We start from the raw sequence: 15,800 nt of genomic DNA on the forward strand, positions 1-15,800 counted from the left end.
GTGTAAAGTTGAAAGAAAAAGCACTTGAATAACCGAATAAACATGGAGACAATGCGCCGCTCCCCCCTAGCTTCACAGCTTCTGGCTGGAATGAAACAGCCTTTTATATTGCTCGGCAGATGGACCCGGCACGGAGTGAGGGCAAAGAAGAGAAGATGTGCAAACTAAAATGAAAAGACAAATAAATAACAGCGCGAGAGAATAGCAAAGGGGCGTGTTGGGGAGAGGAGAGCTCGATAAATCGCGGCCTGACGCAGGGCTGCAGGGAGGCCGGGCCGCCTGATGAATAGAGCCATCAGCCTAAGCAGAGGCTACAGAGCAGCCTGCCATCTGCCTGCCCATTACTAGAATAGAGTGGAGCACAGTCTACTCTCATCTTCAGGCCCCACTGGCATCACTGGCAGCCAGAAATCATCTACGTGCGCCCACATATGTCTTCACCCTCTCTAAAGTCCAAACAGGAAGTTGCATCCAGAAGCACGCCTTTGTGTTCTCTGTTGTGTTCTTAATTTGCGTCGGTGCACGGATTCGTCACGGGCTCTCCTGCGTTTGAATCAAACTCGCCCGCGTGTGTGTGAGCGCGCAGGAGGCAAACGTGGCCCTCAGAGAAGAGTTACAGCAGCGTGGCAGACGCTTCACACCTCATTGGCGAGGCGAGGAGAGCCAATCAGCGCCAACAGATCCGCCCCTCGGGCTGCCGGCCCATTGCTTATCTTGGATGAGATAGAAAGTGAAAGAAATGTAGGGGGAAAGTAAGAAAAGAGCAAAGGGAGAGCGAACAAAAGAACCAAATAAATGCAAACACAAGGGTAGGGATAGTGTGGAGATCCTGAAAAGCACACAGGAGGATAAAAGCTGCCGGGGGAACGTGGGGAAATCTTTAAAGGAAAATCTTTCCTTCCTCCTCCAGGCAGGTCATTAAATCAAATGTGATTAGTCATCGCGGCGGTGCATTGGTTGGTTGCTATCTTTTTTTAGAGTCAGCTTCTTAGGAGAAGACACAATATAGAAATAAAAGCACAGAAATGAAATTGTAGCTTTATCCTAATCTCTAAGCCCAATACAAGGACTGGAATCAAGGGCAACGTCTCACTGTCTGTGCAGAGACAGAAAAGCCAAAGTGGCTGCAGCTCCTATAAATAACAGCTGAAACAGCAGCGAGGAGGCAGAAGTTAATTAAAACACCCATAAAATACTTGCAAAATGAGCAAAGGATTAAATCTAATGACAAACGGAAAAGAGTGCAAAACAGCGAGCGCGCCAATGTTGGTTTATTTGGCGTCGAAGAAAGTTTATGTGTTCTTATTGCACTTTTACTGCAAGTCACGGTTTCACACGCCCGGTTGGGACGCACATTAAAATGACAGGCCCGCACTTAAATCATTCGTGCAGTTGTTTGCGTTTGCCTGGAGCACAGACCGTCAGAAGAACCCAGTCCAAGGAGGAAACGCAGAGCAGGAGTCACAGGGAAAGGTCCAGGGATGCAACTGGAGAGGGTGAAACATGGAAGAGTCGGGTTTTCATTCCAATATAAATGTGAACGCTAACGAGAACACAGATTGGATGTCAGCTGGGTTTTTCCAACCAGCAATTCCTGAATTGTAGTGCTGGACACCTGGAAAAAAGACTCCTTAATCAAGCTTTAAGTATAGTGAGGGAGACACACACTCATTACTGACATTTCACCCTTAAATCACCTCTTGTGGGTCAGAAAAGTCACAGATCGAGAAAAAATGATGCCCCCGTGCCTCTGTGAGAGAACACCTGCCATGAACTCCACACCCATTACCCCCAACACACAGTAGTGCACGTGCACACACACGCACACACACACACGACATCGAATAGAAGCTAACCCCTCACCCATCTAGACGGCAAAAGTCAAAAAGCGAAAGGACAGCTGACTGATAGAGAGGCAGAAGGGGATTAGTCACCATGAATTACATGCTTGCACACACACACACACACACACACAGGCTGACGTCCACTTCAGAACAGGACTGTGTCCCTCTGATGTCCACACCGCACAGAAGAGAGGGAACAATCTGAGGGGGGGGCAGAAATGATGAAGGGGCCACAAGGAAGAGGTGGAGGAGCTGCAGAATGAGCAAGAGGCAGCAGTTTTACAGCGCGGTGCATCTGCATCTCCTGGGTTCATTCATTTAGTTCTGCAAAATGTCACCGTGACAACACCAAGGCTGCGAAACCATGAAAGATGGACAATACTGGCTGCAATTAGCATAAAACGCACACATCTCTGCACCCCCTGGAGACCAAGCCCGCTGAATATTTATAGAAGAAAGTTTGAATAAAAAGAAGTTGTGTGCTGCATTGCTTCTTTTATTACTTCTGATCAGACATCGTCACAAGTGCTGGTCTGGTGAACACTCGACACACACGTTACATTATACAAACAGGCATCAAAACACACTGATGTGCACACCAGGAGGACTGTGCATGAGGGAGGGCACTGAAAATAGATCTATTTGGGGAAATGGAAGTGGTTGGTGAGAAAGGTGGCGTCTGCTCGTTCAACTTTAGCGGCCAAGCCCAGGCTTGAAAGGTCCGGCTGACCCTTGCTGCTGCTCAAGAGGATTCTCTTCTTAAAAGGTTCCCAGGAACGACAGACACAAGAGGGAAAGGTGAAAAACTGAGACGGAAGAGCGTCGTCGCTCTCTGGATACTGTGTTTGGTGGCGCTAGTCCTACGTGGATCGGTTCTCCACAGGGTTTAGAGGGTGTGTTGCTTGGTGCCGACTCATTCTTCATGTCCTCCACGCCGGTTTGGTGCGTCTGTCAGTTGATGAAGAATCGCCGCTGCTCTCCCTTTTTTCCTCCCTCCTCCTTATCCTCCAGTTCTTAATTTATTCTGTGGATGAATAAAGGGAGAACTGTGTTAAAGGGACAGCAAAACTCTTACAGCCAAACAAAGCCATCAGCTCTGAAAGGAGGGAGAGAGGGAAGTTTCAGAGTGGCATAAAAGGGAAGGAGGATGGAGAGAGCGGGACCTGGGGGCAGCGGATTCCATGTTAGAGATAAGTGCAGCCACAAATCCCCAACACTCCCCGTCAATACGCTCTGAACTGCTCTATTCCAGCCGGTGCTACTGGTTGAAAACCGCCTAAGGGACGCAAAGAAAGACAAATACACATCTCGTGCCACCGAAATTCACAGCAATTCTGAGGCTCAAAGGCTACAGTCCAGTTCATATATGTGTGACAACGATGTGGAGAAAATGACACAGGAACTGATCAGAGAACATAAATATGAGATATTTATTGACTGTAGAGAAACAAAAAGTTTAAAAATGAACTTCGAAGGGATGAAAAGGTCCATTATCAATCTAAAGAAAATGGCATTAACAGCACAAAACAGACTCTGGCCCGTCCCTTCGAGAGGGAAAGTAGGCAGAAGGGTCAGTCGAGGAGATGGAGAGGAGGAGAAAAATGTAGCGAGCAAGAGGCGGCCATGCGGGAAGAATATGGAATGAGGTGGCGCGGACTGGATAGAGAGATGGGCCTCGATGATAAACTCTTTTTTATAGATGGAGAGGGGAAAAAGAGACTTTATCAGCCCTTTGAATACCACTCCTCATGCTGGCTATCTGGACCTGTTAAGTGCTGAATGCATTGGAAATGTGACGAAAAATGGCGGCTAGACAGGAAGAGGAGGGACGGTGACGGGCGCAGAGGCCACAGAGAGACACTGGAAGTGGGTCCACGTTATCAGCGCGTGTGTAATCATCAGGCCAGGCGGCTCAAAACGCCGGCCAGATGACAGCCGTCACTCCAGGGCTTCAGATTGGCAAACAAAGACTTAAGGAGATGCTTATCAGCTGTAAGGGGGCGAGTAAAGAAGGGGACCTGTCTGAGGAGGCGGCTGTGAGGAGGCCACGTTTGGAGCTCCTCACCCCCAGAGGTCAAAGTCACGTCCTCGGTGCAGTTCCCTGCTCGGCTTTGATAAAGCTATGTAAACATGGCAGCACTGGCTTCATCGGCTCACATCGGTTCTTACCTCCCCCCATTTTGTCATTTGTGTAATTCCACATATTATTCCCTTATCACATAACTGCCCCCCCCCCCCACACACACACACCTAATGACTTTAAAAGCAAGTCTTATGCAGATAAGCGCCGACGATGAACAGGAGTGTGTGTGATTGCCGCGGGGCGATAAACACAAGCGGATTAGCATATCGTCGCTGGCTTGCTTGCAAACAATTTACAACATCTTAACAGCATGCAGACCGCGGAGGCGCCCTCGCTGAATCCCGACAAGGCCACAGGTAGTTTTCTTAAATGCAGCTACACACGTGCGCACGATGAATAAAACATTAGAAACTTACATGACGTGTAGCTTACAAACCTGCCAGAATTCTTTTCAAAAATCCAATACCGATACCGGGGAGAGGCACAAACCTCAGGCCCGCTCGATTCCGGCACAGCAATAAAAATCAAAAAGAACTAAAAGGAAATCTAATAGAAAAAAGCCCCATGAATGTAAATGGGACCTTGTTGGGGCTGGTGGATGTTACGTGTCGTAAAGTGAGAGCGTGGGAGTGGAGGTAATCTCCACAGGAGGGACACTGCTGCCATGCAGGGTGGGACTGCTAACGACAGAGGGCAAAGAAACATTAACACTCAGCCGTGCACGCAGCGCTCCTGGTATCTCTTCTGCCGCCGCTGCCATCTTCATCCTATTACAGTAAAACACACTGGGAGGGAGGCAGAGCGGAGGGGAAGGCCCGCGTCCGTGGGTATTATGGAAATGGTCTGTAAGGTTTAAACGGGCTTCATACAGGCGCCGGCAGCTCAGAGGAAATGATCGTCTCCAGCCTGAAAGCATGGAGCCAGTGCACGTACGTCTACGCTGGTGTAGATGTGCATGAAGGGGATTGTTATGACTCATTCGGGAAGGCAGGAACAGGACACCCAAGTGTGGAAACACGTGTTTTAGGACATGCAAGGAGTTAGCTACACTACAGCTGCTAGCACTTACAGATCTGTCCACGCGGCGCATGCTCGCATTAATTCTTTGTAGAAGGGGGAAAAAAGCAAAATGATCAATGTTTTTAACATTCTGCTTCAACAGTGTCTCTAATCCTCATCCTAGTAAGGTGAATGTATACAAATGTACACGTGACTACGGTCACTACCCACCTGTTTGGCATTGTTGACACACTGGAGGTAAAGGGCCGCAATGTTGGAGCAATTGAGAGTCTTCCCAGCGTTCTCTTTGTAGCAGGTGAGGATCCGGCCCTGCAGATCTGCACACACCGGATGAATCTCGTACCGCCTGCAGGGGCGAGAGGGGCAGAGAAAGTGGTGTGAAAATGGGGAAAATGTGGCGTAAATAGAAAAGTGCAGGAGGAGCATTGGTGTGAAAAAGAGTAGAAATGGAGACCCGATAGAAGCCAGTGCATTAAAATGTGCAATGCAGGCTATAGAACCATCCATATGGATTTTTAAAAATTATTTACCATCTGATTTATTTTTTCAAAAGCATAAGAAAAAAAAGAAGACCAACTCAGCACTGAAGGGTCTAAACTTTGATTGAAAAAACATTGAGATGGATTACAAATGGACGGCATGAAATGGAACAAATTCTGCCAGTAAAAAGCTCAGATAAACACATCCAACTGAACTGTGGAGTATCTTTTAAATCAGCATCTGAAGTGGAAATAAGTTGCCAACTTCTGTATACAAACAGCAATTAGTTGAAAGTGGAAGCCTGCGTAAAAATGCTCAGTGGTCTCTCTCCCATTCCCTCCGTTACCACGGTACAGAACCCCTAATGCAAGAGTCGACACTGTGCCGGCCGTAAGGAGAGTCAAAGGTCCTTTTGTGCACGATTGACCGCGCTGACGTGCGCATTAACAGCATATCAACGGGGTTATCCCAACATGGACAAGAGGTGTCAACCAAAGCTTCCAACTACTGCTTCATCCTCAGGAAAAATAAAAGGTGATGCCGTGGGGGATGATGGAGAAGTTACTTGAAAAATCAATGTGTAACGCAGTGAGGAGAAAAAGGTATGTGAGGAGAAAAGGTCTTCCTTTTTATCATGCGATCATGTTGATGATGATGATGGGGGGGTCATTACAAAGAGAGGGAAATTACCGGCAAGCAAAGTATACCTTCCTGGCAAATCACTCCTCGTGTTTGACCACTAAACACACTTTTAAAAGGCCTCATGGAAGAGAGTATTGATCACTCCTCTGAGCCCCAGTGAAGCCGGGTATTGATGCACTCTCTCTGAGCATGTCAGCCATGTTCATACTGGTCAGCTGTCACATGGCGCTGGTCTAAATAACAAATCCAATCTGCTCTTGTCCGAAAGGTGGTGGAGTGATGTGGAAGCTGGCGAGCCTGGTTGTAGGACACAACCATTGTGAGCGTCTTTGGGGAGCGCTTTAGTCTAAACGTTGACGCCCTCGCCTTTGTGCTGTGCAGATGCTGCGCTAAACTTTAGTGCATTTAAATGAGACTGTTACATCAGAAGTGCAACAGAGTGAGCGTCTCTTTCCGAATGGAAGTAGCGGAGTGTACCAGCAGCCCAGATGCCTTGCCCAATGATAACTGCTTTTGTCTTCCTGTTCACACAGCCCATTAAAATCTATAGTGATGAGGCAAGCACATGCTAGGGCTATTATGCTAATGGTAGTGTCATCGTTTTGTTCACACCAGTGCTCAGAACACTCCATCTGCCTCACTAAAAGCCTTGCAACACTGTGAAAAAGATTTTGCCCATCAGCGATTCTGGTGATCTCAAAGGAATATAAAGGGTGAAGCTGAGCCCCTGTAGTCAAAATCAGATGTTTGATTTGCCCCCCGGAGTGAGAAATTACCCCCCTATCGGATACAAAGCAGGAGCGAGGTGCCATGGGTCATTAGCCATGGTGATATGAAGCAGAACTCCACAGCACAGGATACGGGTACATACGTGCATTGCTACATGATCAGATTTAGTAGAAAATATCTCGTGAACACCGTGCAGTGCAACACAAGATCAGCCCCCTGCGCCTTCAGCCACTGCAATGACCGTGTAATCGATCAATACATTTGATCGAAGACAATAAAATACCACAATTTAGGCCAAATTGAAAGGAGAAATATTCTAAACAAGAGTGTCTCAAAGATAACAATCAAGTACCGACCAGGGACTAGATTAAAATGGCTTAATATGGCTCTGTGGCCTCGGCGAGGACAGAGAAAGACAAAGGCAGCAGGGCAAGGACAAGACGATAGATTGGTATTGATATTTCTTCAGTTAATCCATGTAGCTGTGTATCCCCAACACAAACCTTATGCAGCACATGTACTGTAAAGCACCAGTACAGATGCGCTGGTAGGAATATTTAACCACTTTTGGATCCTGGTTTATAGCCAGGTGGGCCTCTGTGGGGAAAAAGCTCAAAAGCAAATTATCCCCAAGAGGCTTTAATTTGTTTTTTCGGCTTGATTCAAGTGCAGGTCTTAGCATTTCAGGTTGTGGGAAGGTTCTGCAATTGTGGCTCCATTGGGGAAGAAATTCAGCCGTTTGCTAGGAGGTGTGACAAGGCCATCGCTCCGCGTCAGGGTATTGAACGATGACAGCAGCGCTAGCAGAAATTGCTGGCATTGTCTGCCTATGGATCCTGGCACTCGTTTATTACAACGCCTATGGGCATCTAGAGGGACGGGGTGAGCCACAGACACCCACTAATTACTTTCTTAAGCTTTCTCGTTAATGCCAGGTGCATCCTGCTGATACAAACCGCTGTGTTTATCACTGGTAATGGCCTCAGAGCGAGAAAGACGGGGACAGAGGAAGGGAGCAGAGGGAGGGAGAGGAGCTGGAGAGAAAGAAGAGCGTTCTTTGATGAGGAACGAGACGGTGGTACTTTTCTTTCTGCTTGCTCTCTGCGAGGAAGGGGCTGTAGCGGAGTTGTTCCTGGAGACAATAAGACTGTCACACATACACACTGTGGCTGCGTGCCGCGTCCTGGATCATCTATCATTAGGATTACCATTAAGTTCCCGCCACCGAGCGGGGAGGAAGCAGCAGAACTCCGCCTGGAAAAGACCTCCCACCTCGGCCTCCATTTAGGTTAGACGCTTTGGTGACATTTACATCAGCGGCTTTGGAGCTATGCACCAAGATGAGCAGATAAAAAAATGATCGGCCTTCGTGACGACTGCATTACCATTTTTTTTTCTTTTACATTTGATGTATAGAACACGTGTTTGAGAAATATCACAATGTGCCACATATGAAAGGAAAAAATAGGCCATGTTTGTCTCTTGTGGTAGGCCAGGTTGTCCACTTCTATATATAACCACTTCTCTTACTTGGATTTGTGTAAAGAGATTTCTATTTAGCATTTATGCCATTTCCAGCACCTTTTCCATGACTAATCCTGGTTACAAGACACGTACAATACCTTCGGCTTGGATAACAAACAATAGTACGTGACTTTTACTTTGAAAGGACGTGGGGATGCTCTTTGACTGCCCTTCTTGATGTTCAGCCTTTTTCAATGCTTCTCTCTGCATCAGTTCACATTCTTCATCTTCTCTCCATTTCCCTGTCAAATCCCAGGGGGTCATGGGATATTTAATCAAGTCCCCCGAGGCTGAAACAAGTATAGACTATGAGCGAGAAGTCGGTTTTTATATGTCGCGTTTGTGTGAACGTGCACGGTACCCCTGTACCCCAGAGACAGTAAATCTAAAAAGTCATATAAAGGTCTCGCCTTGTGGCATCGGTGGCAGCAAAAGGTCTCCATAACAACACCTTATCCGCCCCAACACATGCATAACACGTGCACAGAGAGCGAGAGAGTGCAGATCTATATAGCCTTGATGCGCCGATAGGAATGAACGGGGGGAGCCAGTTTGCTATATATCTCTTTTTTTCTCTCTGCCCTGATCATAAATCACAAAGAAAATAAATGAAAAAAAGGGAAAAAGAGGGAGGAGAGGAAGGGAACTCTATGGAGACGAATGCTTTAATAGAGAATCTGAGACAGAGATGGACAGTTTGTGATTGTAAGAAAAAGGAGGAAAAGACGTGGAAAAACAGGGATATTTATAGAGACGGAGAAACAGAGGAAGACCCTTCAAGAAGCAGTCCTGCAGCTGTTTGCTGGCTGCTTTTGTAAAGTTTTTCTTCAGAGAAGAGCAGAAAGCGAGGTGGAAAGGAGGTGACTGTGTCCCATTTAACATGTAATAAAGCAGAACGGATTACCTGCTCGCTACCTCTCGCTGTCTGTCTCCTTCCTCAAGGTGTCCCTTTATCATCTCATAGTGTCCATTTTTTTCAGGTCGAGTGCCGCTCGTGTCGGCATATTTCCACGGAGGGGGACGTATCAGAGCGTCTTTATTGCTACAGCTGCATTCTTCACAGAACATATTAACCCCAAACCGGCTGGTATATTTAAGATGGATTCTGGGATTTTCATAAAATATGAACATGTTATGCCAAGAGACTGAGCTCTGAACCAACAGATACTAATGTAGGGTGGACACATAAAACCTGCACTAAGTGGACGTTCATAGATGTCTGTGAAGGGGACGCAACACGCTTCGGTGGTTGGACGAGGAATGAGGTGCGTCTGGTGACGCTTCTGCTCATTTGTCATCATTTGAGAGGCGTTACGAGAAAAATGAAGACGACATGGAGTTAAATTATGCCTGAAGGGACAAGCGGGCGCAGAGGAAATAAAGAAATAAATAAAGACACTGCCCTTTCCAGCAGGGTAGCATTAAACCATCTCCCGTAATAGGATGTATTGATTGCATAAACCGGCTCCTGGGGAATGTTGTTAAAGTTTTCACTCCATCTGCAGTAACAGCGGCGCTCTCTCCTTCCAACATATTAACGCAGCCAGAGAAAGAAAACGCAGCTGGAAACAGAAGGGGGTGCTTATGGCTGTACCGCAGCCTGCCACCAGGAGGAGACCCGGGATGCTTGGCTTTGCTTTTGAGAAAGCTGCCTCAGTGCATTTCCCTGCTCCAACGAGACGATTTCTCCACCAAATTAATGTTTTCTTGCACTCAAGCTGCCACACAGATTCTTAGGTTTGCTGCACATCATCAATTTCCTCCAAGTTCTTGCTCCTCCCTGCAACCCTGTGTCAGAGAAAAACAATTGGTTGTTCCATCCCAAGATTCTCTTAATGGACTTGATTCCATTATCATTAAAAAGCACTTGACCAAGAAAAGATAGAAGCAATTTGTTTGCCTCATTTGGTTAGATTTCTTGAAAGTTTCCATCTAAAACAATCTCCGACTTGTTTTTTGTTTTTTTTCAGAGGAGGGGGGGCATGCCCACAAGCTGCAGAACCAGAGAGTATAGATCACTTTTGCCTACCATTAGATTGAGTTCCAAAATCACCACGTTGTCTATTTATCATCATTTGGGTCCACTTAAGGGTTAATAGGGTTAAAGGGTGGATGCCGGTCCCCCCTTAAAAAGCCTTCATGTTCTCTCTAGTTAAGACAGGCGTCAGTAGCAACGGGAGGCAAATAAATACAAATGATCCAGTTAAGGAGAAAAATGAGAAGCATTTCGCTCACGCTGCTTTTTAAAAGGAGACCTGAGTGACCCCCCGCAGTGAAAGCCATCAGCGTAGATGAGAGATTGAACCAGAACGAGACAGAGGGAAAGGAAGAAAGACAGAATGAGGGAGGAACAGAAAATACAGCCAAGATGGAGCCAGTTAGAGGGATTTAGATTCAAACAAAGGAGATAAATGGCTGAGAGGGAAAAGATGTCCTTTCTGACCCCTGGACATATGCAGCGCCTGTGTGAGTTGGGATTTGCAGTGTAGTAAAGTCTCTCAACGTGGATCTGCATTGCAGGGTCAGGTGTGTGCCTGCCTGCTGCACCCAGGTCTCTGGCATCTGCTGTGCTATTTACAAGCAATGCAAAGAGCTTTTAAAGCAGTTATTGACTCCTGTGTCCTCCACTGACCACCACCTTGTCCCTGTGCTGGTGGCGTTGCCTAGCTACAGATCCGTGCTTCACCCTTATCTGATTGAGAGGTCAAAATGCTGCTCGGGCCCCTCTGTGGCGTCCCCTTCACTGGACTGGAACTAACGTCCCTGCCGAATTAACAGGTAATTTTTGGGAATAAAAAAAAAAAAAATACCCAGCACATCCCATTTAAAGGTCAATATTTAAATGCAAAGTTGGAATTGCTGAAATCCATATGGTTTGTGTACTTGTTGCATGAGTAATTCCCTGACAATGTTCCTGTTAATGTTGCATGGCTTCTTATAATCAATAAATAAATGAAGCTTTTATTTAAAATGTGTATGATTAATGAGTCAGCCTTGTTGTGTCCCATTTGTAGGAGGGGGCGACTGTCAGTGTGATTAAGTCAGACAGGGCCCTGATTTAAATATTTCTTCACATCTTGTCACTCCACCATTAATGTGCTTTCAGACACCCAGAAACAAAGCGAGGGCGTCCACTCTCCCTATAAAGTGAACTAAAATAGGGTTAATCCTGGAAACAAAAGAAAGCAGGTACGTGTGTAGCCTCAGGGAAGAGAGACGTGACTAAAAATAAAGTGGCAGACTAAACTGAGGTGATGCTGACAGACTAATTATATGGTGATTAAGAGAAAACAGAACATTTTTGGTTTGAACGCGCTCTCCAAAACTCTGATGCGGAAATCTAAAAGTGACAGTGTCCAAAAACTATTTCCATCCCATGGTCCATTTCTGCGCCAAGCCTGGCCAAACAGTGGTCCGAGTCAACAAAGAAAGCCAAATCAAAGGTTAGCTCAAGAACATGTCATCGTTCCCATCTCCCTCTTTTGCATAAGCTCCCATCTATCATTTGTCCCCATGACTGTCAACTCCGACTTGGAAAGCTCTGCTCTACTGTCGCGAACACGTGGCCACTCAAATTCCTTAGACGTCGTGGACAAGGCGCGTGTGCTTACATGCACAGAGGGCGCGTAAAGGTCGCTGGACAGTGTAAGAATTCATCGCACTTTGATTTAGAAAAAGAGAAAGTGGGGTTGAAGCTGGCAGGACATTAATCAGAGGCAGGGGGTGATGGGAAACTCTTATCTACAGTTGGTGTCACGGGGAATAAAAGCGTTGCTGCTACGCCTTTGTACTTGATCAATTGTGTTTTCACACATGTTACATCTACAGTATTTATGTATCTCTGGACGGCTGTGTACTCAGGGTCGGTTATCTGGTTCTCTATGATTATGACTATGGTGAAATTATGTTGAAATAGACACAGCGTGATGCTGAAATAATCAATACATGCGTTTGCACTGTGTGTGCTGGATGTAATGAGATTAATGCAAATAAGATGTGTTCGAGGGGAATTCCATCACTCGGTGGGAATGGTGCTGGAAAACAGCAGGGAACAGCTGTCCTGCACAGCCATGTCAACAACAATATGCATGCACACTCTAATATTGCACGTGTGGTCCTCCCTTGAGCATCCCTCTGTCGACTTCAATGTGTTTGGGGCGACGTTGCCATGGGAAATGACAACAGATGGCCAACAACTTCTGGATGCTCGTCTATAAATGACAGCGTTCGCTCCTGTCGCCGTGCCACGATCAGATATGAACCAGACCAAGACGTGGCTTTTTGTTTGTTACCAAGGAGACACATTCAAATAGGCGACACAGTCAAATCACCTGTAAATTCAAGTGAATCATTTGTTTGCTCACTATAACCCTGCGATCCAGCTTGTACTCACAAACTTGCACCAGTATTTACTGCCCCTGCTGAACAGATATGACCTCGATGCTTATTTTTCTTTCTGCCTCAGTAGCAAAGTCGTAACGTAACGGCAGCAGCAGCAATCCTCATCTTGCTGTAAACTCGAGCCAGCTAGCAGTGCTAATTACACTCCGCAAAAGCACACAGGTGTTAGAAGCCTTGACAGTCATGACACCTTGGTTCCGCCTTTCTCTCACTGATCCGTATTATTCCTTATCATTCCCCGGAGTGCCATCACTCCCATAACATGAGCAGGAGTGCGGAAACAAAGAGATTTCAGTAAGAAGATGTCATCTCACACCTTATGACATCACCACATTAAGACATTAAATATGAATTTCATCAATTAGGTGCCTGGTTTCCCATTTTTTTTACTCCCTCTAAAGGGAATTTTCAACTTTAAATAATTTAAAAGCTTGTTTGCGAGAAAAAACATTTCAGATCTTATCATTTCCAGGTCTTGAAGAAAATCTTTGCAATGTTTTCAAAGAGCCGATGGCAACATAAGATATGATGCATGGACTCCATGTAAACAAGACGGAGCCCAACACACCCTGTTTAACCCAGTTAACCCTCTGCTGTGATCCCTGCGATGCAGCCTTGCCCTCACCGTGTAACACCAGACCTTCCCGCCATTTCATTAGGGCACACACTCACACACACACATGCAAACACACACACACTCTTTTTTGACTTTTCCACATTAGTATCCCAGTCACAACCCCCTCTAATGCACCGTCGGTAATTCAATCAACCAATCACTGCTCTCCATGCACAGGCCAGTGTCACATGACTATCTGTGGGGTAGCCTGGCGTTCACATGCAGTTAGCACTGTCATTTGGTGCTAATGTTATTCGAGAGCTTTCCTTTTTTTGTGCCTGTAATGTGATTTGGGGAAGTCAGAGCTTTGGCTTCCACGAGTCTAGCGCTAAACCCCGAGTGGTCTGCTCTAATCAGTTTCCAGCATTTCTGAGGGAGACAATGATCCCAGCGTTAGCGCGGACTAATGACTAGCTAACGCAATTAGCCTAGCCTCCCTGGAGGAGAGCTCGGAGATAGGAACCATTCTTGCCCCACCTCCTGCAGGCTCCTCATCCACTTTCCCAACATTACTATGGAGCCTAATGGCTTCTTATTAAGAAACCAGATGGAACATGGATGGGGAGGGATGCTGCACTTCTTGAGTTACATGTATTTGTTGGATATGTGCTATGCCCACGATTGCTCAAATGTGTTAATATTACCGACACTGTTAACAGCTTCTGTGATGTCACTGTTTTCTAAACTGCAATGCACAGCCACAGCATTGAAATCAACCTTATCTTATCTTAGCGTCCAATTGATTAATTAATCTCTGAAAAATAAACATGGATTTATCCAAATAATGTTAGAATGCATTGCTAAAAATTCCTTTAATGTTAGAACTCCTAAAGTCGATATAACTGCATTTATTGTATATGTGGTTATAGATAAGATTTCACAGAGTAAATGTCATCCTGCTGCCGAAGAAATACTAGTAAACACCCAGTCAGCTGCCATCAAGATGTGATGGGCCTTATCAGTAAACCACATCGTCAACATCAGCTAATGGCTCGAACTAATGTGGATTTGATTGAAAGCTGTAGGTTAGGATGTGGTTAGAATAATTCAATAGTGTGTTTAGTGGCTGACAAGGACCTGTTCTACAAAACAAACCCGTTCATTAAATGATATGCTAATCCAATTCGTATGAATTAATTTGCAACTTGATAGAAATAATAAAACAGTGTAGCAGGACTTTTGGAGGTTTTGGGGAAGTCATACTCACTTGTACTTGGCATTCACTTGGTCAGCAGCTTTGTGGTAGTTCTCTGTGGTGACCTTGTAGAACTGAGCACTCTGCAGAGAAAGAAGTCAGTCGGTGAGATAGGTGCGTTAAAAACTGATCCTTATCTCTTAAGCTAAAGGGGAAAGAAAAACCAATTCATTTAAAACTGTTTTCATGCACAGTTTTATCATAATGCCACTTCTTGATTTATTCCACTACATTAGAACAGCTGCTAAAGGCTCCCCCTCATTCACCACAAGTCAAACTCGATTAAAACTTAATGGAGAGGGATATTTAAGGCACAGCTCTATGGGCAGTTGATACATTAACCCTAACAGGAAGGGAATTTTCTCTCCTGCGATGTACAAAGGATGTTGGCAGCGATTAAACCTGTAGGTCAACATTTGAAGAATATTCACCACATAATCAAGTGATTCACAGACAATTAACACAATCAGTCCTCAAATGAACCACCAGAACTGAACCGATGAGCAGCTAAACATTACATCACCTTGCATAAGGGACACTCCAAATGTGACAAAGGTACTGTAAGCGTCTTGGTCACATCTGCCCCAACTTAACCCCGTGGCAGTGAAGACATTCATCATAGTTCAGCGGAGATCGATACGAATGAAGTACGCTGCTGAAAAGATCAATAGTCATGTGTTGTGGAGCTGGGAGAAGATGGGACATGACAATGCTGACAAAAGCTCTGATACAGATTTCAGTCCTCTTCACTTGGATGGTCACTGACTCTGAGCACCTGCCACAGATCCTGAGTGCTTAGCCTTTCCCTGATGGTATAGAAATGACAGCAGCATTTTCAATACGGCTCCCGTGAGTAATTAAACCACGATCCCAAAGAAATATTCACGATAAATGTATGCTCACATCTTCTAGGATTTCAGTCGAAAAATAAAAAATACGTAAAAATGGATTTCAGAATTCACATATTTACATGACAGCCTTTTCTGTCTAAATATTATGCCGACTTTCAGCACCTGCCCCCGCAGGCAGACAGTTGTACATAAAACATTATATGACAAACACTTAAAGTTTAAGAGTTAACTTGTAAGCTCATGCTGTATCTGTGCCCTCTTGGCCCTGAATCAAGCAGGTTTTATTGAAGACAAAGACGCTGTCAGGAGCTAAGAAAAAGGATATAAAGGGAAGCTTATTCGCAGATAAAGAGATTTTTAGGTTGCTAAAGCAGCAAGAATGGTTCTGACGAGATGGAGGAAGAGAAAGAAACAG

At 45.5% G+C, this 15,800-nt stretch overlaps 1 protein-coding gene across 6 annotated transcripts in view; it reads right to left on the bottom strand.

The window, feature by feature from the left end:
• Positions 1-2,319: 2,319 nt before the first annotated feature.
• Positions 2,320-15,800, bottom strand: part of chchd3a (coiled-coil-helix-coiled-coil-helix domain containing 3a) — a 44,265-nt gene continuing 30,784 nt past the window's right edge. For 2 of the 6 annotated variants that reach the window (XM_057023138.1, XM_057023136.1), the window contains exons 7-9: positions 14,547-14,617; positions 5,158-5,293; positions 2,320-2,868 (exon numbers count right to left, since the gene is read on the bottom strand). In XM_057023138.1, coding sequence (XP_056879118.1) covers positions 2,845-2,868; positions 5,158-5,293; positions 14,547-14,617 — 231 coding nt within the window. In that variant the 3' untranslated portion in view covers positions 2,320-2,844. Of the gene's footprint in view, positions 2,869-3,007; positions 3,121-4,996; positions 5,031-5,157; positions 5,294-14,546; positions 14,618-15,057; positions 15,341-15,800 lie in introns of those variants that run through there. The other 4 variants (XR_008948361.1, XM_057023137.1, XR_008948363.1 and 1 more) reach the window with 4 other exon arrangements.

Source organism: Takifugu flavidus, chromosome 22, assembly GCF_003711565.1.
Source record: "Takifugu flavidus isolate HTHZ2018 chromosome 22, ASM371156v2, whole genome shotgun sequence".
NCBI lineage: Eukaryota > Metazoa > Chordata > Actinopteri > Tetraodontiformes > Tetraodontidae > Takifugu > Takifugu flavidus.